This window comes from Vanacampus margaritifer, chromosome 13 (assembly GCF_051991255.1).
Source record: "Vanacampus margaritifer isolate UIUO_Vmar chromosome 13, RoL_Vmar_1.0, whole genome shotgun sequence".
NCBI lineage: Eukaryota > Metazoa > Chordata > Actinopteri > Syngnathiformes > Syngnathidae > Vanacampus > Vanacampus margaritifer.
Genome location: NC_135444.1, coordinates 20,102,824 through 20,128,404, shown reverse-complemented (window position 1 = coordinate 20,128,404; position 25,581 = coordinate 20,102,824). Strand labels below are relative to the sequence as shown.

The window sequence follows — 25,581 nt, the reverse complement described above, 5'->3', positions numbered from 1 at the left end:
CAAGTGGCAAAATGGCCACCCTCTGAGATGGATAAAAACATCTGGATTTTGCTTCATAACTCATATTCTAAAAATGTCATATTAATCAGAATGTCATGCTCAGGCTAGTGAGGTCACATATATCATATTATTGTCAAGAAATGTTTAAGGTTGACTTCCACGTTAAAGTGCTTCTAGCAGACTTCCTGTTTGTCCTCCATCCTCTTGATCAAGGGAGCTTCTCCACCTCCACAAAGATGATCACGGCCCACCAGCTGTACAACTACATCACCGACCACGCCGGCATGTACGGCTTGAAGCCCCTGCGCATGTCCAAGGCTGCCGTCACCACCGACGCCAAGAAGGCCACGCCGGACCTCCACGAATACGCTCTGGTCGCCTTATGGAACAGGTAGGACAAACGGCAAGAAATGTCTGAGCTGTCTGGCCTGACTCGAAATTCTTTCCCTGCTCAAGCTCGGGTTCTTACAAGGACTTGGAGGGCCTTCATCACCATGACGACTTTGACGTGTCCCTGGTGGTGTGTCACAATGCCGCTCCTTTTGAGGAGCAGTCGGAGGCGGAAAGGAACTTGCTGAGGTAGGAAGGAAGACGCGTTTTCAGAAATTATCGCTTGACAAAAGGTTTACTTAAAGAGGAAGTCAATCCCCCAAAAAATGATTGACAATATGTTCTATGCAGCCCCACTATTTTATTCTATTAGAAGGCGGCCATTTTGCCACTTGCTGTCGACTGAAGATGATATCACAGTTGCTCACGCCTCAGGTAAACAACCAATCACAGCTTAGCTTCAGAAAACAGGTGAGCTGTGATTGGTCGTTGCCTGAGCCCTGAGCAACTTTTATGTCATCTTCAGTCGAGACAGTAAGTGGAAAAATGGCCACCCACTGAGATGGATAAAAACGGCTGGATTTTGCTGCTTAACTCATATTCCATTAGGGCAATATTAACCAGAATGCTGTTTTTAGACTTGTGTGGCTGCATAGAACATATTATTGTCAAGAAACGTTTTACACTTGGTTGGTTGTCACGTTAGCCACACTACTATTTGTATACAAGACATTGAAAAGCCATTTTCCATAAATGTCGCCTTTTTAAGACCAAAGTATCTGTGCAGGTTGCACTTCTACGTGATCATGACGAGTCAGCGTGAGCTCTTCCCCCGACTCACGGCTGACATGCGGCGCTTCAAGAAGCTTCCTCAGATCCACCGTGAGCCCGGCGAGCTGGCCGGCCGGCCGCCCCTGGATCGCCCCGAGGCCTGCACGTCCCCCAGCGCCGAGCAAGACCTGTGGGAGGAACCCACCAGATCCGGGTCCGAGGCCTGCGCACCCAGCGACGGCAATGAGTTCTACCCTCTGGTGGGCACCGCCGTCCAGTCCCAGGGTTTGCTCTACCCGTCGCCGCTGTTCCCATTGCTCAGCAATGAGGTGGCCGCCGCCCGCCGGCAAATCCAGGCCAGCGTGGAGGAAGCCATGGGGCACTGTCGCCGCGACAACCTGTGGAGGAGGCTTTTCCACGGCGAGCACCTGGACAAGCTGAAGCTGGCCAAGTTGTCCTTCTGCGAGCTGGAGGAGCTGCTGGAGGCCGTGCAGAGCCACTCAGTGGCGGACATCGACCCCCAGCTGGTGAGAACCACCCTTTCCTTTTGAGTGTTACAGAGGAGGTGGTGAATAATTGATTTGAGAAGATTCAATAGTGACAGCCCTACTGAAGACCATTAACTCATTTACTCCCAGCCATTTTCACTGAAGCAAGCCCCTTCGCTCCCGGCTGTTTTACTGGATGTTGACTGATTTTGCAAGATCGATTGCTATAAAAACATAGAACCGCCAAAAGAAAGATTAGAGTCTCTTCTTTCATCAGGAAAAAAAAAGTATATTGGTATCTGTTTCCGTTTTGCAGCAATATAATACAGCTAAGTTTCATCATTATTCACTATAAACTGGCACTGGCAAAAAGAGCTTGTTGCAACATGGCCCTTGCTGATCTCTTATACTCTGCTGCCACCTGCTAGCCGTTTTTGTAAGAACTACCATTGCTTTAAGCGACCTCTTCAGGTCAGAAGCCGCATCAAAGCCTTCTGTATGCCCTAGCATAAAAAAAAACATATAAATACGTGTTTGGGAGTGAAGGACAAAGTATAAAAAAAAAACGTAGTTATACGTTTTTCGGTTTGAATGAGTTATCTTGTGAGATTATGATGTGCCATGTTGGTGGTTTTGGTGTCCCTGCAGGACTGCTTCCTGAATATGAGTACGGCCTGGTACCAGAGTCTCATTAAAGTCCTGCTGGGTCGATTCCCTCAAAGTTGTCGACATTTTGACGACGGCGGCATCCAATACCTGGTGAGACTTCATCTTCGTACTCCACCCAAACCCGCATCACGTGGGCATCAAATCCAACCCGCTGTCTTTTTCGCTACAGGCTGTTCTGAACCAGAAGTTCACCGACTGCTTCGTTTTGGTCTTCCTCGACTCCCAAGCTGGCAAAACGGTGAGTTGTCAAGATGGCAACTCGATCAAAGAGCGCATTTTCCACAATGTTGTCATTGCAGGGTCTGAAAGTGGTTCCGCGAGAGCCGCTGCCGCCGAGGCCGCAGGACGGCAGCAGTCCGCCACTTCAGCTGGTTTCCATGTACCATCACTTGGAGTCCGTCATCAACACGGCCTGCTACAACCTCTGGACCGGGCTATTGTAACCGGCGCGCTCTCTTTTTGTCTCTGATCTCGCATCTGATGAGAGTCCCAGTTTGCTTCAGTTGTCGATAGCACGCTGGCTAGCTCCAGAAGCTATGTTACGGCTTGCTGACGTTAGCATTAAGCTAAGCTGCTAAAAAATTTTTTTTTATTTATTTTGACATTTCTGGATCATATTTCTATTCATCTAAAATTCTTGAATTTGGACTCCTTTTGGGTCCTAAGCAGTTAGCGCAGAATCACTCATAATGAGTGGTCCCTGCTCAGGAATGCTCGACAAGGTGGTGCGTGAAAGTGTTGAAAAACACTCCCGGACACGACATTCCCACAAGTACGACTTGCAGACTCCGGAATGAAATGGAACATATGGGATTTTCCATCCATCCATTGCAAAGGCAGGCTGCATCCTCGATTGGTCGCCAGTCAATCACAGGACCACCATACGTGCATTCAGTCCTGAATTTTTCATCCATCTTGGAACATATTAAATGTGAGGCCGGAGAAGACTGAGGGGCTTTGGAACCAGGATTGGTCTCAGGACCAGCAGTGTGACATGTTGAAAACCCATCTTGTAGCGCTTACAATGGTCAGAGTGAAACCAGAGTCTATCACTGACTGACTGAGGACCATGGATTGGTCGCCAATCAATGGCAGGGACTAGCATACACGCACAGTACAGTCCCTGATAAGGACATGTTGGGACGTTTCAATCCATTTTGGGACTTTCCTGTTCAGGGGGAAGTCAGACTTTGGATTGGTGGCCAGTGACGTGCCTGAACTTTTTGTGCCTTGTGTTGGACTTTGCTACCGCAGCAGTGTTTGTTCTGAGATTTCAGTCCGTGTTTTTTTTTTTTTTTTTTTAGCTTTTCACTGCCCAAAAGTGCCTTACTAATATTTTTGGGGGACTTTGTGAGTCGCACAAACTCTGAGGACATTTACAGAGTTACCCCCGCCCTTTGTTGAGGGGCACAGCGCTGAAGTGTCACTGTCAGCCAAATGTACACGCACTCACACACACTTAGTGATCTTTAACCCTTTCATGCATGAATTATGATAACCTACATCAGGATTTTTTTTTTTTTTTTTTTAGATTCATCAACTTTTGAATAATCATCCACTGTAGTGACGACTTTGCCAGAAAGGGTTGTCAAGAGATGTCAAACACTGGAAGACATAACAGAAAAACTGCACTTTTCAACTTTATCGTCAATAGACTAAATACTGTAAAGTAGCAACTAATGAATATTTTAATAATTGATTTATCTGTTTATTATTTTGGCGATTATTCAATGAATTGGATTTAAAAAAAAAAAACATGATTACTCTGATGAAACTCTGAATTCTGACTGGTTTGGTCTATAGCATGTCAGAAAATAGGCAAAAAAAAAGTTCCTCACTGTTTTCTAAAGTAAGAGCAAATGTTTTATTTTGATTCAACACAAACATAATCAGACTGCTGATGGATATGCAGGAAAACAGAAATTGGAGAATATTTTCTTTTGCGAAGCTGCAATGCAGTGGATTTGCACAGTTTTTAATTAAAATGTATCAAAATGAATACCCCCCCCCCCACACACACACACACACAAAAAAAAAGATTTGACTGGATATGTTAGTATACAGTACAGGTGACTTTGTGCACTCTGACAAAATCATCAATAAATCACATTTTTCATTTCTTGGGCGTGGTTGACGAGATAAAACATTCAGTTGGCTGAGAGAGCTTACCAAGTAAATGTTGCAGCACCACCAAAAAGCATGGTGGGCCTGTCTTGCCCTTTAGAAACTATTTAACCAATTTCTAATAACATTTGGGTGAGCAGGTTGAACAATTTTATGAATCATGTGAAAACCCCACCAAAAATTTCCGATCTCTAGAATTAAGTCAGCCGCTTTGCAATGCGTTTGATCGCCACCTTCAGGACTGGAGGGGGAAAGCAATCGACTGCAATTTACAACTGTTCAAATTATTTACTTTAAATCTTGCCTGTCATGTAATGTTATAGAAAACCTTGTTAGTTCTTGAGCAGCCAGCTTGGAATCAAATTAAACCAGCTGTTGCGATTCACTATTGAAAGGTGAAAAAGCACGTGAAAATCAGTTACACAAAATTAAATATCAAATATGAACTTTTCCATCATACTACATTAGCAACTTTTTGCTGTGTTGCATCACTTCCTGCGTGTCCAGTAATCTTTGAGCCAACCCAAACCTTCCTGCGTGCTTCCTGGAAGAGTACAAGTGCGAGGTTAATAACATGGAGTGGGACAAATGCTGGGATCACGGCCGTTAGCCCACCTAGCGGCTTGTATTCGCATCCGACGTAGCCTCGGTAGCCGAGCGCCTCCAGCAGGGAGAAGACGTAGTCGTAGTTGATCTCGCCGGCACTGTCCGGCTCGTTCCTGCCGGGAACCTGAGCCACCTGAACGTGACCTGGCGCGACAACGTTGCAATGATGTCATCGGTTGCCACAAATAATGCTGCGAAGATTTCAATCAAATTTGATCACATTCTATTTTTAAGATAGTCGATTCTAATGATTCGAATTCCGGTTGTTTGCAGGTGTTACTTTTCTTTTATTACTTCATGTTACTGTTTTTTTCCCACTACAAATAATATTTTTGTTCAACTATCTATGCCAGTGGTGTACAGTGACAGGCATGGCAATTAAATGACCTTCCACTGGATAGCAGAAGTTACATCATCAACCTGTGCATCTACAGTTTTTTGGTTGTTGTGTTTTTTTTCTTTTTTTCTTATTCCTCAAATAAGTACATTGGCTCAATAGCGGTTGGGATACATCGCTTAATGCTAACGGTTAGCGCGTTGCCTACCCAGCAGCGGCAAATATCGCCGGATGTTTTGCGTCAGGTTTCCATCCATAATTTGCCAGTGGAAAACATCCTGGAAGTATAAAATGTGGACATTAAGCTGACATCAACAAAAAGTTGGCGAGCGTCCACTCACCATTTGCAGTTTGATGTTGTCCTTGGCGACTTTCTCCAAGATGGCGGCGGCTGCGCACAAAGGAAACGAGCTCGAGAGACAATTTGTTTTTTCTGGCTTAGGCCAAACAAGTTTATACCATCGTGAGGTGATGACAGGAAATACCGAGCGTCGGTCAGCCGCGTGTTGATTGGCTCAATAAGGCCAGTTATTCCTTCCTAACGGTGAGAGGAGGTTGAGTTTGTTGTTGTCTCATTTGCTACGACGGCACGTCCGCGGTTTCACCTTGGACAGCAGCTCGGAGGCGTACTTGAGGTTCCGTACGAACACCGCCTCCATCTCCTGGACGACTGCGGCACCACCATCCGTCCCCGCCGGTATACGGCCTGCCATCAAGTGGATCCTGACAGAAAAAAGAAAAAAAAAACTCATACTAATTGGGTGCTTTGTACATTATTGTAACATAAAATTTGAATGCAATTTTAAATGAACTTATTTTTTTTATTTAAATGAATTAGTTAAGATGATAAAAAAAAATGTTTTAAAAGACCATATATATTTGTATTAGCTAAACTTTTAATTAGGCTCTTTATTTAATACAAATTCAAGACTTTCAAATGAATGGCATTTTTTATTTAATCATGAATTTTTTTTGTATATTTAAAATCTTTGTTTAAAAAAAAAAAGCATAACTTTTAACTCGTACAAAATTGGCCAAAGAATTTTACATAAGGCAATTTTAGCATTTTGTATACAATTTTATTTTCTAAACATTTTTAATTGGGCCTTTTATCAATTTAATTTCAATCATTTTAACAAATTTTAAAAGGTTTAATGAATTATTTGAAATTTTAAAAAATAATTTATTTCTTCAATAGACATAAGTACACAAGTTGGGAAAATTGTTATATAGTTAATATTTTTAAGTTAAATGATTTGAATTGTTTGCATTAAATTTTAGACAATATACTGTATTTATGAGTTGCTGAGGGCAGTGCGCGCGCGTGCTTATGCGTGCGTGTGACCTTTTGCAGTCCAGAGCTCGTGCGTACACGATGGCCTGATCCAGTCCTCGTTTGAAGTCTTCTTCTCTGCCAGGTACCGCCGCCAAGCCCAGCTCGCCCGCCGTGACGTCACCTGTAATACATGATGACGATGAATCATCGTCGATGATGATAAGATGCAGGGATGTCGTTTCTTCTGTCCCGACCGGGCGGCGTGTTGATGAGGACGACCTCCAGGCCGTGGTCGTCTTTGGCCCGTCGGAGCTCCAGCAGGTCGGCGTCGTAGAGCCAGGCCGCCTCCACTGCTCGGAAGCCGGCCGCGGCTGCCGCGTGCATCCGCTGCGAGAAGTCCGGCAGCTCGGTGAACAGCCAGCTGATGTTGGCGCAGAAGCGAAGTGCAGCGGAGGAGGACGACATCGTGCAGGGTTTCTCACCTTCCCTCCGCCAGTAACAAGTCCGCCAACTTTAAAATGCGGGCAAGTGTGACGTAGGCGGAAGTGCAACGAGTCTAAAGTGGTCAAGTGACTCATCATAGTTTAGTTTTTCTAACATCTAAACAATCATATATAAAGGTGTAATATAGCGTCTAGTTGTGCTGTTATTTTTTTTCAACTTGCAAAAGTCACTTCAAGTAAGGCAGCTGTATTTTGAAATCGCTATCTGAGACGTATACGGAAGTGGAGGGATGCTAGTCACGTGACTCCCGATAGTTTAGTAGTTTTCTAACACCTAAAGAAACAACTAAAATGTGTACAAATGTTTGTCTTTTTAACGTTAAAAAACGTCTTAACGAGAACTTTTTTTTAAAATTCCAGTATTATCTGTTCGTTTTTTTAAATTAATTAATTCAAATAATAAAGTCACTGCATGATTACATGTGTACTATCGTGTTTTATTACGTCATCTGTGACGTGTTTGGAATTACGAGCAAACGTAACTAGTCACGTGACTTTAAACATCTAATTATTTTCTTGTTACCTTTTTTTAAAGATGGAAAAGGCAACTTTTAATTTTATGTCCACTGTGACGTATGCAGAAGCGAAGCGGAAACCATTCAGAACTTAATTTTCTTCAAAATCAGTCCACAAAGGCATACTGTATAGGACCTATCGTCCAAAGTCAGCTGGGATAGGCTCCAGTGTTCACGAAAATACTTTTGAAAGATAGTTCCCTTTTCTCTTTTTTTTTTTACCCCTCTGATGTGATTAGTGAAATTTTGCAGGCATCCTGTCGGCAACTTTGGCGGCCATGATGTTGGCGTGCAAGTGTGTTTGCGAGTGCCAGTGTGAAGAAGTCAATTAGCTGGCTGCGATGCCACCCCGCGCACCCCTCCTGGGCAACGCTCGTTCATTAGCACTTGGGCTCACAGCACCCCCTCTGGCAGAGGCAAGTCATTACACCAATCATCACCATGAAAGTTACTTTTATCACTACTGTCAAATCAACACATCACTTTTCTGTCCAGTTACGACACGTTTGTGGAAGCAGGTGGTGCTACATCACAAGTGGCGGCAAGCAGTGGCGCGTAAAAAAAATTCTCAACCAGGGGCCGGGGCAATGTGGCTGTTTCCCACCCCACCTCTGCACGCCCCTGGCTGCATGTACTAGTAAGTTTTTTTCCACTAATAGTGCCATGTGTCAAACATGAATAAATCCTCATTGTTTGAGCGTTTCTTCGATGCCTGCGTTCCAAGTACTAGTATGCGCTTTTTCCTCATTAGTATGACAACATTGGCATACTAGTAGTTCAACTATGTGTTACTAGTAGGAAGGCAAAACTGTGCACTATAATGTAGTTAACTACATGCTACTACAAGTGAATGACATTACAGTATATAATTTTACCAGTTAGCATTGAGTTAATTATTTTGTTACAATTAATGCATTTTTTGTCCTTGATTTTATTATTGCAAGTTAATAGGGCTCACAAATGTATTTTTGAATGTCATTTTTTTAAAGTTGTTTTGATGCTTTGGAAGTGATTTGCAAATGATGGGAAATTATTATTATTTTTTTTTATTGTTTTGTTTGTAATGTGCATGATTTGCGGCAGCGAGTGGAGGGACATTGTGCAGTGACGAGTATGCTTCGTGCCATCTGCCACTGGAAGTCTACCTTAAGAGAATAAAGCTAATATTAGCATGCATGCCCTCAGGAGGGCGGGGCCATCTGGTGGCTTCTTCAACATGGGGAGTGGGGGGGAGGTTAAAGGGGAGGGGGGGCAGCTTGACCACAACTTTGTACATATGTGGACATTACCATCACGTATATATTTTTTTACTTTGAGTTAGTTGGGTTTATGTGACTGGTTAGATAGATAGATAGACAAAAAAAAGAACATCAGATATCAGTTTTTTTAATGCATTTTTTCCTGTATTGATTTTTTGTATTCATGTGTATTGTTTAGTCATAAAGGAATCACTGAAATGATAAACATTAAGCTAAATTAAGACTGCAGTCATACACTGCCATGTCATAAAAGTTCAAAACAAATGAAATATTATTATTATTATTATTTGAAACCGTCTAATGTGACGCGAGTGTTGCCACGTCACAAATGACGCTGCGTAAACGCTACAAGTTAGCCGCCAAATTAATCGACCAATCAGCGTAGCCTTGTGCGCTGGACCTTCCCGAAAAGAGCCGAGCTTGCCCGAAGTCTCCCGAGCGACAAGCGGGCATCAGCGCGGGGCTCAGAGGCTTTCTTTCTGCTTCTTTTTCATTCCCTCCTCTTTTTATTTTTCTTCTTCTTGTGGTTCTTGTCGACGGGCGGCCACTCAGGCGGACTGAGCTGAACCACCGGACGGCACCGTAGGAGGAGAACAACGTACACGCGAGGCAAGGATTTATCGGGACTTTTTTCATCTGATTTTGCGGTAGTGGATCTTGCACGTGAGGATTGATTTTGTTTTTGTTTTGTTTTGGGGCTCTTGTGTTTGTTGATGTTCTGGTGTGGACCACCTGAAGAAGAAGACCACCAACACGGGAACATGGTGAGTGTACGCGCGTGCACGCTGTCACACCTGTACGCGCGCCATTCACGCGCTGGGTTAAAATCAGTACATGCTTGGCTGTCAGCACTGAATAACAATTAGCGATATCATTTAGAACATAAAATCAATAGTAATTAAAAAAAAAAACTAGAACATATTCTGGATGTAATAGATTATTACCGATTTATTAAGATTACACTTGTTGTTTTAAAATTTTATTTTATATGTTGTATCAGTTGTACATGATAAATTATTAGTAATTTGTTAAGACGATTTTTATTTTGTTTTTATAGTATTATTCATTGTTATGAAAATATTTGAATTATTGCTTGATTATTAGCTGTCATACAAGTGTAAAAAGAAGTTAGCTGCTGTTAATGTTCATGGTAATAAGAAAATAAAACAATTTGAACCTACACATTGTTGAATCATCGAATAATGTAAAATCAATAATAGTATTAGTAATAATAGTAAACATTCCAATAAAAATATTTCCATTTAAATGCAATACTGATAATAAACTGGCTACGAAATATTTTTGTTTTGAAAGTAAATTTTAAATAAAAGACTTTAAGCCACAAATGTGCATTGCCATTCCGATTTTAGTTCACTTCAAGATTTTGTAATGAAAAAATCTATTTCTGAACAAAAAGATGACGTTGGACAATGTTATTGTTTTCCACAATTTTTTTGTATTTGCCCCCCAAAGCGCAATAGCCGACCAAAAAAAAGTTTTGTTTTGTCACAATACTTACACCACAAAATTGATGTAGATTGTCATAAAAGTGATATCAGTTGGTGCCTTGAGATGCAAGTTTTGTATGTGTCTCAAAACACGCCTATACCTAATGATTTGTCCTTCCATGTTTAATTGCATTTGTTAAATCAGCTTAATGACGCTTTACCGCCACCAACTGGTACTGTCTTTCCACTGCAGGAAACAAATGTAAACAGATAGTGGCGCCATCTAACGTCAGGGGTCTGAAACTCACTCGTATCTCAAACCGTACTCGTATCTCAAGGCACTACCACAAAACTTCAAAAACAGGGAATGTGCTCCCGCCTGTTCCGATGTCAACTTTTATTCCCAAAAGCAATGTGTTACGTGGCGGCGTCAAAGGCGTGCGGGGACGAGCGAATCATCCTGAGAGCGAACGGTGGAATACTGATGAAGCACATGACGCCGCCTTCATCTTCATCTTCCTCTTCTTCTTCATTCATGCTGGAGGAGTCGCGCTCGTCTGCATGCACGGCGCACTCTTCAGCCACAGCAGCGCTTCACTTGCACTATACCATCCTCTAGTTTGACACAAAAAAAAAGTGGCAAGTATAATAATACGTAAGTGCTTATAATGCTATATTTACTCACAAAAAAATAGCTACATTTGACCCCCCCAAAAAATTGCTTTTAAAGTACACATAAATCCATTTTTAAAAAGCCATAAAAAGGTGAATTTTATCCTTAAAGATGGTCATTTTTGTGTTTTAGCTTTTGGCAAGCACTTCCTGAGCAGGCGATGAATCACAGCCATATGTCGTTAGCATGTTAGCGCCATGTTAGCGCGGCCGGTGTAACATCTCCGGCCTGGACAATGGCGGGATGCGACCCCCGCTAAGCTTTGGCGCGCTCGCGTCGCTCGACAATCTGTCGCTCCGTTGGACGCTTTGGGGCGGCCCAATGCCAGGGTAACAAAAACAAACAGACAAACAAGCACTTGCACCAACTGGACACTAGAGGGCGTGCTTTCACGATGCCTGGCTGATGCACATTGCACACAAAAAGTCCTGGATTGTCCAAAACAATTATATAAAAAAAAACTGAATGAGTAAAATACAAAACAAATCTGGACAAAAGAATTCGGACATGTGGGGACGTGAAGATGAATTGGACAAAAGTATTGGGACATCAACAGGACGTGAAGAAAATGTGGACAAAAGTATTGGGACACGGAAAGAAGTGAAGAAAATTTGGACAAAAGTATTGGGACATCAACAGGACGTGAAGAAAATGTGGACAAAAAGCATTGGGACACCAAAAAATAATGTGGACAAAAGTATTTGGTCACAGAAGGAAGTGAAGAAAATTTGGATAAAAGCATTGGGGCGTGCGTCTACAGGAGCTGAAGAAAATGTGGACAAAAGTCTCGGGACACCATCAAGAAGTGACAAGTCTCTACTCAAAAGTATTGGGTCACCTACAAGACGTGAAGAAAATATTGATGAAAGTATGGAGGCGCCGACAAGAAATAAAATATGGACCAAAGTGTTTACAGGAAGTGAAAAAAATGTGGGTAAAAGTATCTTGACAGTGGACACAAAGGGAAGTGACAACAAAAAAGAATGTAGACAAAAGTATTTGGACACGGAAGGAAGTGAAGAAAATGTGGACAAAAGTATTGGGACACCAGCAGGACATGGAAACCAAATTTTTGGGGCACCGGTATGGAAGTGAAAAGTGTCGAAAATTTGGATTTAAGACAAAAGTATTGGGACGCATTCTAATGTGAGCTCCACTTAGCCGCACCTGCCCTCCATTTCATGGCCTTCAGCATTCAGGATGACTTTTTTTTGTCATTTCCCGCAGTTCAGTAGATCTTCTCTGGAGTTAGCTGCGTGTGATCTGGACGTCCCGGTCAGTGTGTCCGTCTGCCGTCTCTCTGGTCAGATGTTCACTTTAACGAGCTCTCCTGAGGGCTTCGATGGAGAACACTTTCATCTTTTTATGGCTGTAGGAGTCAGCGGATTCTTCTTCTTCTTTTACTTTTACTTTTGCTCTTTTTTTTTTTTTACCGCTCTGATGTGAAATTACAGGACCGAGAAAATAAGATGGAAGGTTGACAGTGCTCTCTCAGCCATAAATGTTTATTGTCAGCAAATAGCAAACACACCAAAAAAATGTGCCTGTATCAATTTCACGGCATTTTGCCGGCTCTTTCATGACACGCAAAATGTTGTGTACAAAAAGAAAGCATCGATTCTTCTTTCACCAGAAAAAAAAAAAGATTTGTCTTTGCAGTTTTCTATTCTGAAATAGTTAACAGGATAAAATGGTAAAATACCAGTTGCTGACTAAAAAGCCGACTTCGATGATTATTTTGGATTGAATGTTGCTTTTATTATCTGACACGGTTGAAAAACCTGCTTGATGCATCCGTCGGAAAATAAACGGTTGGATTCCGGTTGCCGAATAGAAACCGTCACGGCAGCCATTGAGGTAATCGTGGCAGTATAGCTTTTAAAATCAACGGGAATTGTGTGCTTACGCAATACCGGGGGGGGGGGGGGGCGTGCGCGTGCGCGCGTGTGTGTGAGAAGGTCGTGAAAATGTAGCAGCTTTTCGACCAGTGGGAAGGAGACCAGCACGGTGCTGACGCTGCACTTCCTCACAGCACCTGTAGGGACAAAATGAACACACACATTTTGTCTCACTGGATACACTGGAGGTGTGATGAGAACAAATTAGAGGCTTCAGTTTATAATCAAATAATAATAAGTAAACGAATAATTCCTGAAATAACCCTAACCCTAACCCTCTAAATATGGTGTTCTGGTTAACTCATTCACTGCCATAAATTCATTTAAAAAAAAAAGATTATTAAAAATTAGGGGCGACAGGCGATTAAAATTTGCAATTGTAATTAATCGCATGACTTCACTAGTTAACTCTCGATTAATCACAAATTTGATATCTGTTCTAAATGTACTATCAAAACAATTCTAGGTTTTCATACTCTTGTTGACAAAAGTGGGAAAAATGTTAAACTAATAGAATTTTTGACGTCTATAGCCGTCAATGGCAATGAATGAGTTAATAACGTTTGTGGAATATGAGTTAAACAGCAAAATCCAGCTGATTTTATCCATCTCAGTGGGCGGCCATTTTGCTGTCGGCTGAAGATGACATCAATGTTGCTCAGGTCTTATGTAACAACCAATCACAGCTCGGCTTCAGAAAGCAGGTGAGCTGTGATTGGTTGTTGCCTGACCTCTGAGCAACTGTGATGTCATCTTCAGTGGAGGGCAAGTGGCTAAATGGCCGCCCCCTAAGATGGATAAAGACAGCTGGATTTTGCTTCATAACTCTTATTCCACAAATGTAATATTAATCAGAATGTCATGTTTAGACTAGTGAGGTCACATATAACAATATTTTCAAGAAATGTTTAAGGTTGACTTAAACATTGTTCATATGACATTAGCATGTCCACCTGACCTGACTGACATGGCCGCCAATACTTGACCACATCACCTGACCATGTCGTCATCACCTGACCACGTCACATGACCGCATGTCCAATTGTACATGCCTGACTAGGAGCTGGTGTTTTGTTAGCAACAGAGCTGAAATCGTCTCGCTGCTTTCATGTGTGAACAAAAGCGACTGTGAACTGAGGTCGTTACACTCCGCTGCCTGTTTTTTACTCGTCTGTTTGAGGGAGGCGTTTATATTTCTGAAGTGGATGACACAGCTGGCAACTAATTGGGTTACGGTGTCTTCTTGAGGGAATGTTTCTTGATCCGACATGAACTTTAGAGCAAACAAAAGTCTTTTATTCTCCAGCCAGTGATGAAGGAAGTGTTTTAGGGGCTTGTCGGTGGTCCGGGGTTTGTGTCTGTACTGTTGAGTGTGTGTGTGTGTATGTGGGGTGGGGGCGGTATCCATTTCAACAACACAAAGACTTTTTTTTTTTGCCTTCTAAAGGCAACCCGCTCGCGTTTCTGCCGCACATGAATCACTGCAGAAAACATGAACTCACGCGGGGTCAAAAGTCACATGACACCAACACAAAAGCGGGCATGGCCTTCCCCGATGGGCGTGGCCGATCTTTTGGTGTGGCTGCATCCTGCCCACCTCCCCACCGCCACCCGCGGTCATGTGACATCATATTGACATCCTGCTGGAGGCGCTCGCGTCTCGTGTCACGTTTTCGTTATGGTGCTCGTCTTACTGCACCATGTTCCTCGTAGGGGGCAAAGTTCATGACCCCGAGGAGTCACGACAGCCGTTCACCATGGCCTGGAAGAGAACACTCACGTCTTGTTGAGCTAACGGGCTCGGGTTACAGTGACCCCTCATTCATGTTTTTGTCTGCAGCTAGCCCAAGAAAAACTGGTCTGTGTAATTTTTGTGTCCTTTTTGGTAAACATTTGAAGATCATGGTGCCCGTTGCTAGCAGTTAGCTGCTAATGGCTAACTGCTCAAATTAATGTAAAGGAAGTGCCAAACAAAAGATAAAGGGCTGTATTTTCATCACTGATCTGAATATATGACTGGATAGTCCATACACGCCCGTGGGCGAGCCGTTGAAGCGACAGGGCGGCCATCTTGCTCCTCCCATCTCGCGAGCAGACTACTGTATAAACTATATGTATACGTACATATTAGACATATATGGGGGGCTCGTGGCGGGGTGGCAACTATTTTTTAGCAATTATAAAAAAAAAAGGTCTCCAAGTGGACACTTCATGACGCAGATAAGCTTCTGTCATGTTGCGATTTTAGGGTGCAAGTACTATTTGCAATGATTGAAGTCAACTGTGACCACTCCCACAGCGGCACAGATCCCATTTTGCAAATTCGCTAGCCCTCCGCGGCTTATACTCGCAAAATTGTCAACATCGGGTCCAACTTTAAGCAGCAATGCGCCATTGGTGTCCCAAATTTTGTGATGTGTCTTTCTCTGCATGACGTGCGTGCACTCAAGTGGGACAACAAGGCGCTCTAGAGTGGCCACGAAGCCCCTGTGCACACACTGGCTGTCAAGTCAAACTTTAAAAAGAAAAAAAAAAGTTCCCTTCTCTTCACGCTTCTGTTTATCTCTGCGTGACCTGCGCACACTCACGGCCCACAATGAGGCACTCTAAAACAGCAACTACTGTGTTTTCAAATAACAAAACTCTTTGTGAAGACCCTCATCCACACTTCTGCTGTTTCCCAACAAACACTCCTCTTCCATTTGCACTGGAGGGAGGAGCCTCTCTCACCTGGGTCAAACCTCCAGCACAGTTCCCACCCAAGCCCCGATGGATGTTATGTCCCCCCCCCCCCCCCTGCCTCCCGGCTGGAAACCGAACACCCGTGACATCATCCACACTCCGGAGACGCGGGCAGCTTCCCAGCGGACGCCAGCAAACGATCTCGGCTGTCGGATCGATCACGACTCTGCAACCGGCCTCCACCTGTGGGTGACCCCGCCGGAACCCCTACACACAGTAGTCCCCCCCCGCCAAAAACAAAAAAAACTCCAAGGCTCCATGTTGAGCAGCCAGAAGGAGGAGCGTTTTTAGGGGCTTTGCGAGAGAATTTGTCTAAGGCTTGCCAGCGTTCTTGCAGGAAATTCTTCATCATCCTCGTTTTTTGGAGGGATTCTTCATCTTCGGAAGAGTCTTCTTCATCTTCTGGAAAGTCTTCCTCATCCCTTGGATGTCTTTTTTTGGTATCCTTCGGACCTTCTTGTTCACCCTCCGAAGTCAGTTTTCTTCATTGCCTGGAAAGTTTTCTTCATCTGGGGTACCTGAGGTGCAGGTGAGACACCTGCTTGCACATCATGTTGGCTGTATTCAAAAAATAGAATTTTCTGAGGGGAAGGGTCGATGGGATTTATGTTTATTATAATCACGTGTCTATTTTTTTGTGTACCTTTTCCATGCTAGCTGTCTATGTTGTATGCCAATTTCTGTGTATGTCGTGTTCAAATAGATTTAAAAGTGAATAAAACAAAAACGTTTAAAATAAAGTAGCATTCAAAACGCCACTGTAACACTCTAAAAAGAGAACTGTTGAACCAATTCTAGATTAGAAATTTAATAAAATTACATTAATTGGTAACACACAATTGAATTAAGTTAATCTAAAGTGAATATATTAAGTTTAATTAATTATGAGTTAACTTAATATATTCATTTGAATTAAATTAATCAGCAATTCTCTTTTTAGAGCGTAACGTTTGCTATTTGCGCTTTCAGTGTAGTGTGAATGTAATCTGCGCAAGTCCATGCTGGCTAGTAAGTTAGTAACTGCTGCAATTGTTAGTAAGTAACTGATTGAATGGAATCAAGGCGAGCTGCTCACTGACCCGGTCGTGCACTTTGAACCTGCTGCAGGTGTCTACACAAATGGTTGGGATCACATACTTAAGGAACAATCTGAAAAAATTGAACATAAGTCATTATGGCCTCCCAAAAAAACTACGATAATTGTTTGGGATGTTTTTTAATCAAAGAAAATAGCACGGTATAATATTGTCCTTTTTAAAATAATTGCATAATAGCATCATTAAATAGAACGTAAAGAATTAATCAATTTGTGCATCATCTTTTCATGCTGCTATTCTGGTTATTTTGCTGCTCCTTCCTGACCACCAGGGGGCAGTAAATTACGGTCACATAGACACAAACGAAGAAGAGTCAAGTCAACTCACTAACTTGCAACAATATTTGTTTTGGCAGAAGATAAAGAGTATGACTATTCTGATGTTATCTGTCTCATACATGTGTTTCTGTGTTCAAATATCTGTTAAAGAGGTATAATGCCGCAACTTGGTTTTATAGCATGTTAGCATGAAGCTAGTGCGGGCATTTTAAAGCAAAGTTGCTTGTGTTAAATACAATGTGGACTTTTTTGAAGAATAACAAATAGAATAGCGGCAAAAAAAATTCTTAAATCTTAAATAGGGTAAATTTGATATGGTTAAACAGAAATCCACAAGTGTTTGAGTTACTAGTATCTTGTTTGATGTGTAAAAAAAAAAGAAGTTGTCCTGAGGTTGTCAAACTTGACGAAAATTGTACGTGTGATGAGTTAAACGACTGATTTCTCAATGTCTACTCTTAATAATAATGTTACATATTTTTAAAATTCTAGTTGTCCCAGAGACAAAAGAAAAAAAGTTTTCCGCGCTGTCTGGCTGGCTGCTTGTTGTGCATTTTCCGGTGAGAAATCTTACACGTTGCGTAGCAAAAGAGTCCCGGGGGAAGTTTAAGTTTCGCGCAGCTGGAATTACGTCTGTGAGACACAACATTCACACACACACACACACACACACACACACACATGAATGTGGACACTTTTCACGAGTCGGTTCCCACTAGCGGAACGCGGCTGCTCACTTACATCATCGCTCAAAGATCCGCTAATGCTAACATTAATTTAATCCTTCATTTTCATGACATTATCGCTCCAAAGTACGTCAAACTTCAGATGTTATTTTTCTTCTAAACCAAAAACAATAGTACCTTGATAACTCATTTATTTTACTTTCATAGAATTTTTTATTATTATTTTTTTAGCAAATTTTGTCACGTTTTTATAAAAGGAAGATAGCATTGTATTTTATAAAAACGTAATACAACATAGCTTAGAATGTGAGGGGGGAAAAGTCTCAAGGAGGCATTGTGAAAAGACACAGGAAGTCGGCCATATTGTTTTCAAGCAGCCATTTCCGGCTCATTTTCGCCATTTTCAAAAATGTTTAAAATTCAGCCCCCCAAAACAGATTCATTTTACTACATGTAATTTGGTAGAACCACAAAATAGTCTCAAGATGACATGCTAAAAAAAAAAACACAGTAAGTCAGCCATTTTGGCCTTAAGCAGCTATTTTCAGCTTATTGTGAAATTGTCCAGGGGTCCTTAAATTTTTGGGGAAAATACAGTCCCTGAAGTCGGTTTCAACTTAAGAGCATGGAATTTTTTTTGTCATGTCTATCATGAGTCACCCCTCAAAAAAAATAATCAAAGTTGCTTTTAAGCAGCCAATTTTAATTAAAATAAATAAATAATCACGTCTATCATGAGTAGACTCACAAAAAAGTCTCATGAAGCCATGCCTGAAAACACACAGTATGTTGACTATCTTGTTTTGAAGAGGCCATTTTAGGCTAATTTTCTACATTTAAAGAGCTTATTAAGTTGATTTAACTAACAAAATGCATTTTTTCTTCTTCTTTTCTACGTCCAATGTAATGAATGTGTTTGAGGCCCGCCGTGCTGCCCCGTGCTGGAATGTGAGCGTGCAGGTTAATTGCCTTTTTTGAGATTCCAGCGCTAATGTAGCTAATCCCACTATTGTGCACTTCCTCTTTCAGGAAACATGTCACCTGACACGTGTGCTCATTGATTAGTGCCCTCTCTGCTCTTCAAAGCACACTTAACTATACCACACCACAACATTGTTAGACTATACAAAAGTCTTCACACCCCTATTCAATTGGCACTTTTTTGTGATATTAAAAAAAACTTTTCCCAAAATTATTGAATACGAAGAAGCACTCAGGCGGGTGTCGTAGTTGGGGGTGCCTGTGGCGGCCGTAGACGCGCTGGCTCCGCGGCGTTCACATTTAAGCGTGTTTACGACAGGTCGTCGCTGGGCACCTGTCCGGGTCAGGAAGCGTCACCTTAAGGACGTCCTGACACTCGGAGGCCTTTGACGCGGTCAAGCGCCGTCATGACGCGTGTGCGTGTTGGCGGTGGCCAATACTGAGATGTGATCAAACACGTGTGTACCTGTGAGAGCTTTTTTGGTGGGTGGATGTCACTTCAGAGGTTTGAGTGAGTGACTGAAAGGCTTTTACAATTAATCAGCTTACACAATCATTTTTTAGGGCTCATTTTGGCCGTTTCCGTTTATTGTATTAGAACAGATATAAAATTTTGGATTAATCGTGAGTTAACTAGTGAAGTCATGCGATTAATTACGATAAAAAATGGTAATCGCCTAACGCCCCTAATTTTTAATAATCTTTTCTTTAAAAAATTAATTTAAATTTAAAATTGGAAAAAATAATTACAATTATTTTATTTATTTAAAAAAAGAAAAGAAAAGATTATTAAAAAATAGGGGTGTCAGGTGATTAAAATTTGTAATTTTTTGCAGGACTTCACTAATTAACTCACGATTAATCACAAATTTTGTATCTGTTCTAAATGTACAAAAAAAAAGTTTTCTAGGTTTTCATACTCTTGTTAAAAAAAGTGGAAAAATATGTTAAACCAATATAAATAGTTAAAATGAATTTATGACGTCTATAGTCGTCAATGGCAGTGAATGAATTAACTTTGAATTATTTTCCCGGGCAGGTGTCACTTAACGACGGCGTGATTTTATAGCCAATCAGCAGCCGGAGAGGAGACGATGGGCATGGGCCGCATCTGTCGGCCCGACGGTGGCGCCGTTCCCCTCCTGGTGCTCTCGTTATCGTTGGCCTGGCTGACGCTGCCGTCTCGCGCCGACAGTGAGTACAGTACGGTACGCATCATTTACGGTACCCGTCGCTTTACGGCGCTGTTTGTCCTCGCAGGTGTGCCGAGCTTCGTCAAGTCACCCGACGACCAGACGGGCATCTCGGGGGGCGTGGCCTCGTTCGTGTGCCAGGCGGTGGGCGAGCCCAAGCCGCGCATCACCTGGATGAAAAAGGGCAAGAAAGTCAGCTCGCAGCGATTTGAGGTGCGGCGCCGGCACGACATGCATGTAGTCTACCAGCTGGTGATAGACATGATTTTATTTTTTAAAAAGGCTTAAAAAAAGTAAATGAAAACAAGATCTTTACTCTCAATATACAGTGGAACGTCGGCTTACAAATGGCCACGAACAATTCATGCTACGTGCAAAATTTTTGTTTACATACTATTTTCTATAAATGAACCGATTTGAAATTCAAATGAAAGCATCTTTAAAAAAAATTAATAAACATATTTTGACTTGTGTATGTATATATACATATGTGAATTTTAATTTAAATGATATAAAGGTAAAAAAAAAAATTATGCTAATTTATGGTGTTTTTTGTTTGTTTGTGTGTCTTAACTCATTTTGTCTAGAAGACACATTTGAGAATGTATTTAAGAAATTAGCTTATCGCAATCCGGTTTGTTTGTAAAGAAAATTTCACACCTTTTACGTCGCCTATAAGAACCCTTGAGAACATTTGTTAAGTTGCCGGCAGAAGCAAAACAGAATTTGTTGTTGCTTGATTGGGATGATGCTCGCTCCTCTCTTTGCTCGTCGAGCCGCCATCGGCACACCCGAGCGCCGTAATTGGCCAGCGGCATTGCGGGGACTACGGAATGTTCTCCAGGAATGTTGGTCTTCTTCTTCCCGCTCGGCTGCCAAGTGAAGCCCAAAGGCCAAAGTGACGCCTCCCCGTCGGGAAGACTGCCGTTCGCCCCCTCCCTCATTAGCGCAGGAATGCCGCGGCGGAAGTGCAAAGCCCCGTGGCCCGACCTTGGAGTCGTTAACTTAACACCCCCCCCACCCACAACCATTCCAATTCTGAGACCCCTCACATACCTGATCTCCACCCAGGCGTGTCATTGGACGCAAAACTTCCTCCTCGCTAGGTGGTCCTCGCACCAACAAACGCTTCCACATCTAACCTTGGTTGTAGCTTAATAAAATGCCAATATCAGAGCATCTTCCCCCCAACAACCCCCCCCCCCCCCCAATGTTTTTCAATATAATACTACTACTAATAATAATAATAATAATAATTGTGTGTGTGTGCGTGGGGGGGGGGTTCTACTCATTTTGTTTTTGGGGGGGAGTCTATTGCTTGTGTTTAAAACATAAATCCAAATGCATTTCAATTCAGTTATATATGTTGATTTTGATGGGCCTGCGTTTAATTTTTTTCTTTTTCCAGATTTAAAATTTAATTTTTGTCATGTATCATGATAAATTGTGGCCCCCGCCATCACTTAGGTTGCCCATCCTTGCATGGTCTCCCATTCATGCATTTTAGCTTCTACTACTTGTACCCTCCCAATTTTTGATCACGGAAAAATAGTTACGTTTCCCAGCAATGATGAGGAAGCTAAGCTAAGCTAGGCTAACCTACACTAGGCTAAACTAAGATAAGATAGACTAGACTAGTCTAAACTAGGCTAGAATAATCTAAACTGGCTAAATTAAGATAGGCTAGGCTAACATAAAGTAGGCTAAATTAAGCTAAGCGAAGGTGAACTAAGCTAGGCTAGGCTAACCTAAACTCGACTAAATTAAGATAGGCTAGACTAGTCTAAACTAGGCTAAATTAAGATAGGCTAGGCTAACCTAAAGTAGGCTAAACTAAGCTAAGCGAGGCTAAACTAAGCTAGGCTAGGCTAACCTAAACTAGGTGAAATTAAGTTAAGCGAGGCTGGACTAAGCTAAGCGAGGCTAGACTAACCTAACTAGGCTAAACTAAGCTAAGCGAGGCTGGACTAAGCTAAGCTAGGCTAACCTAAACTAAGCCAAACGAGGCCTGTCTCCCATCCGTGCAGGTGATCGAGTTCGATGACGGCTCAGGTTCAGTTTTGCGCATCCAGCCGCTGAGGACGCACCGTGACGAAGCCGTCTACGAGTGCACCGCCGCCAACAGCATGGGGGAGATCAACGCCAGCGCCAAACTCACTGTCCTGGAAGGTAAGACGCCCATTTCCGTGCGCTGGCTGAACGGGGCTCAAGACAGGGTACCTTTCTCACGGAAAAAAAGCCCCAGGGGAAAAAAATGCTAAGTAAAGGGGCTAAAAACACAGCATTAGACTTTTTGGCGTCACTGTAATGTGACAACAGTGTGGGAGGAGTGAATTTTGTCTATTCGGTCCCGGCCTTGTGGGATACCCTTAAACACAGCTTCTGCTCTGTCTCGCAACAAAGCTGGGAAATTTGTTGTTCGAATTCAAACCCTCATTCGTGCTGGCAGCTTTCACACAGAAACGAGACCTGGGTGTTCCTTATCACGACCCCGGTATTGGGTCACTTACCCACTTAAATTGACAGCCTACCCCCCCCTTTAGTACCCCCAATTCCGTATCAGCGATCTGGGAAATATCCATAAAAATACTGAGGTGCGCACCTGTTTTCTGGACAGACGTGATCCAGCAGGCATAACTTCCGCCGCACGCACGCATGTTTTCGCGCATGTTTGCACGGCCGCCACAACAAGGTCAAGACGTGGAGGGCGAGTACATGCCAACGGTCAAAGTGACGCGTTTATCCATCCATCCATTTTCTGAGCCGCTTACTTTGGATGAAATTTTATTTTTATATCCTAAGACAGCTGGGCTAGGCACTAGCAATTTATTAGTTGATCTCAAAATTTCTATAGTAAGTATAGATATGCTATTACTGTATTTATTTTTGGCTATACCATGCTTCTATTTTTATTGATATTTTTAGGTATATTAGGTACTTTTAATGTTGTACATATAGTATATGTACTGCTATGCTGTGCTATTTATTCTTTTTTATATGTAATTTTTTATTGCAGCTATATTGTAATATTTTAAACTGCTTTATGCTTACTACTGATTTTAATTGTGTTTTTTAAACTTATATTTACATTTTATTGCACTATTCTATAATTTTATAATTTTTTATTGTTATTTTATTTTTATGTGTTTTTTTTTTAATTTCCTCATTTTACTGTATTTACTTTTTTTAAAACCTTTTTTTTATTTACTTTTACATCACATTGTACAACTTTGCATACCTGACAAGCACACTATACTATAGCGTTGCGCTGGGTCAGTGCAATGGAATCCAGTGGCGAAACCCATTTAAGTTCCTTCTCCGCATTCCCCCCTCAGTCACTTTTGTTTGGCTGCCCGATCAGGTTGCAAGTGTGCTCGCCTTAACGGCGGGCGCCTCATGTTCACACTTTGTTCGCGATGTGTTTTGAAACCGGAGCGGCTCTCAAATCTGTGCTGGAATCTCAGCTAAGGAAAAGAACATCTAAGTTCCGCATACGTTACGACGCAGCCCGATGTGGTGGTTCGAAACAGTCAAAAGAATTTTGTAGTTTTTTTCAGAATCACATCATCTGTATAGTAAGGCATTTGTTTTGAAAGTAATGTTATCGGGTAATTTTGAAATGATAGAGGGGGTTTAATGTAAATATTTACCATTCATGCACATAAAAATAATCAAATCGATATCCCTTTTCAACAAATGATTTTCTTCTGGCTTCTGATTGGCCAACAAGACCTTAAACATAGGAACTACTATTATACTGCATTCAAGTACATTTTTATTAAGGCCCTTTCTATAAAGCAGATTTTAAAACAATTGTTTTTTTTTCTTTCGTTTTTTTTTTAACAATTCAATGTAGGCTGTATTTAAAAAGATGCTATGTTGTGTCAGAGGAGCAGATCCCTCACGGCTTCCCGAGCATTGACATGGGTCCTCAGCTGAAGGTGGTGGAGAGGACGCGCACGGCCACCATGTTGTGCGCCGCCAGTGGAAACCCAGACCCCGAGATCTTCTGGCTCAAGGACTTTCTGCCCGTGGACATCGAAAGCAGCAACGGACGCATCAAGCAGCTGCGCTCAGGTACAGTCACACGCACCATGGCTGCCACACACAACATGGCTACCGCTTAGACACGCGACATGGCCGCTACGTAACGCGGTAGCAGACTGGTTGGAATCCCCTCTGCTGTAAAGACGATCACTGAAAGACCTCCACCAAGGCAAACATACCTGTGCCCCGGACTCGCTAATTAATGCTCCACTGCCTCCCTCTTGAAGCAAACATTGTGAAAAGATAATAAAGTACTATTATTTTTCACAATGACACCCCATAAATCTGTCAGTTGACGCCGCAGTGTCATGGCAGGTCCAGCCCGTCTGCCCACCCGGGTCTCCGGGCCCTTGGAGAGCTGCTGATGGCCAAGTGAGGCCACACAGCTTCCAGGGCCCCTCTTTGTCTTGGGACTTGGTTTATTATCCAGATGCATGACATCTGCATAGTAACCACACCTCCATATGTGACTGACTCATATAACAGATTTAGCGTGCTATTGTTAGCAAAAACGGCAGAATTAGCTTATTTGGCTTTCCTCAATGGATATAAACAGAGAGCAGCTCCACGCAGGTGGCTAAGTGGTTACTAATTAAAATTACATTTAATAAGTCATTGGCGTAGTAAGCTCGAGGCTAGCTAGGCCTAATATAGCAGTCGTGACCAATGTAGTTGAGTGGTCGGTAAGTTCATAAGAGTTTGGTCAAGGCATCTGCAATTCAGGAAAAATAAAATAAAATAAAATAGTATTTGGTAAACTAATCTTGTCTGTGATTGACAGAGCGCGAGGCTAGCTAAGTAGTCTGTAGTGATGAAGCATATGTAAAAAACAAAACAAAAAAAACCCTGTTAGCTAGATTGTAGCTAAATATTCGGTATGTGTGTAAGAATTTGTTTGTTAGCAGGTAGCTCGGCTTGTTGGTCATTTACTTGCTGGAGTGTAGCCAAGAAATGCTTTGTAACTTGTAAGTAAGCTAGTCTTTGTGTAACCCGAGCCTAGCTGCGTCCTTGTTGGTAAAACATAGTTGGCAAAACTGGCTAGCACAGTACTTGGGAAAAACTCTAGCCACTGGTTGTTAGCTGGTCTGTGAGTAATTCAGATTAGATCAGCTTGATGTTAGAACGGTAAGCAATTTGTTTGTAAAATCCAGTTAGCTAAAGTGCATCAAAATAGTTAGCTGCTTTATGAGTGAGATAGATAACTTAACGTTAGCTAAGTGAGTAAGAAGGTGAACTAAGTAGCTAGTAGCTTAGCAACTGTTGTGTACTGTTGAAAGCTGTGTAAACATCAGTTGTAGTCCATGTTGACAACAGGGTGTACCATTTAAAGTAGCACCTGTAGAAAATGATAGTGTGTGAATGAAAACATGAGAGGAGAGCACTTAATAACAGCTTAGTAAAAACAAGAAATACTTAGTATATACTTATTTTAATTACACATTAAGAGTAACAGTCTTGTGTTGTCTCCTTCCTCCCCGACTAATGAAAACTTCTTTCTGGTCTTATTTGCATTGACTTTACCTCACCAGGTGGTACACCGATCAGAGGTAAGAATGCTAGACTACAGAACTACCCCCAAACAACCTCCACCCGAACCCCTCAAAATCACCAGACCTCCTCATCCACCTCCACGTTATCATCATCATTTCCATTTGTCCTC

At 42.2% G+C, this 25,581-nt stretch overlaps 3 protein-coding genes across 15 annotated transcripts in view; 2 read left to right on the top strand and 1 right to left on the bottom strand.

The window, feature by feature from the left end:
- Positions 1 to 4,016, top strand: part of szt2 (SZT2 subunit of KICSTOR complex) — a 45,233-nt gene extending 41,217 nt beyond the window's left edge. For all 5 annotated transcript variants that reach the window (XM_077583902.1, XM_077583898.1, XM_077583899.1 and 2 more), the window contains 6 exons: positions 214 to 391; positions 457 to 579; positions 1,118 to 1,628; positions 2,238 to 2,348; positions 2,428 to 2,496; positions 2,558 to 4,016. In XM_077583902.1, coding sequence (XP_077440028.1) covers positions 214 to 391; positions 457 to 579; positions 1,118 to 1,628; positions 2,238 to 2,348; positions 2,428 to 2,496; positions 2,558 to 2,701 — 1,136 coding nt within the window. In that variant the 3' untranslated portion in view covers positions 2,702 to 4,016. The remainder of the gene's footprint in view (positions 1 to 213; positions 392 to 456; positions 580 to 1,117; positions 1,629 to 2,237; positions 2,349 to 2,427; positions 2,497 to 2,557) is intronic.
- A 216-nt stretch (positions 4,017 to 4,232) lies between these two features.
- Positions 4,233 to 7,214, bottom strand: hyi (hydroxypyruvate isomerase). Its single transcript, XM_077583914.1, has 8 exons — positions 6,856 to 7,214; positions 6,671 to 6,782; positions 5,931 to 6,048; positions 5,785 to 5,863; positions 5,667 to 5,716; positions 5,534 to 5,603; positions 4,998 to 5,132; positions 4,233 to 4,926 (listed from the first exon to the last, which is right to left on the bottom strand). Exons 1-8 carry the CDS (start codon positions 7,064 to 7,066, stop codon positions 4,871 to 4,873), a joined length of 831 nt encoding a protein of 276 aa, XP_077440040.1. The 5' UTR covers positions 7,067 to 7,214; the 3' UTR covers positions 4,233 to 4,870.
- An 18-nt stretch (positions 7,215 to 7,232) lies between these two features.
- The window catches only part of ptprfa (protein tyrosine phosphatase receptor type Fa), a 43,743-nt gene continuing 25,394 nt past the window's right edge, over positions 7,233 to 25,581 (top strand). For 4 of the 9 annotated variants that reach the window (XM_077583909.1, XM_077583906.1, XM_077583908.1 and 1 more), the window contains exons 1-6: positions 8,893 to 9,642; positions 19,721 to 19,875; positions 19,942 to 20,087; positions 21,902 to 22,043; positions 23,763 to 23,951; positions 25,451 to 25,468. In XM_077583909.1, coding sequence (XP_077440035.1) covers positions 19,776 to 19,875; positions 19,942 to 20,087; positions 21,902 to 22,043; positions 23,763 to 23,951; positions 25,451 to 25,468 — 595 coding nt within the window. In that variant the 5' untranslated portion in view covers positions 8,893 to 9,642; positions 19,721 to 19,775. Of the gene's footprint in view, positions 8,036 to 8,114; positions 8,257 to 8,892; positions 9,643 to 15,728; positions 16,169 to 19,720; positions 19,876 to 19,941; positions 20,088 to 21,901; positions 22,044 to 23,762; positions 23,952 to 25,450; positions 25,469 to 25,581 lie in introns of those variants that run through there. The other 5 variants (XM_077583912.1, XM_077583911.1, XM_077583903.1 and 2 more) reach the window with 4 other exon arrangements.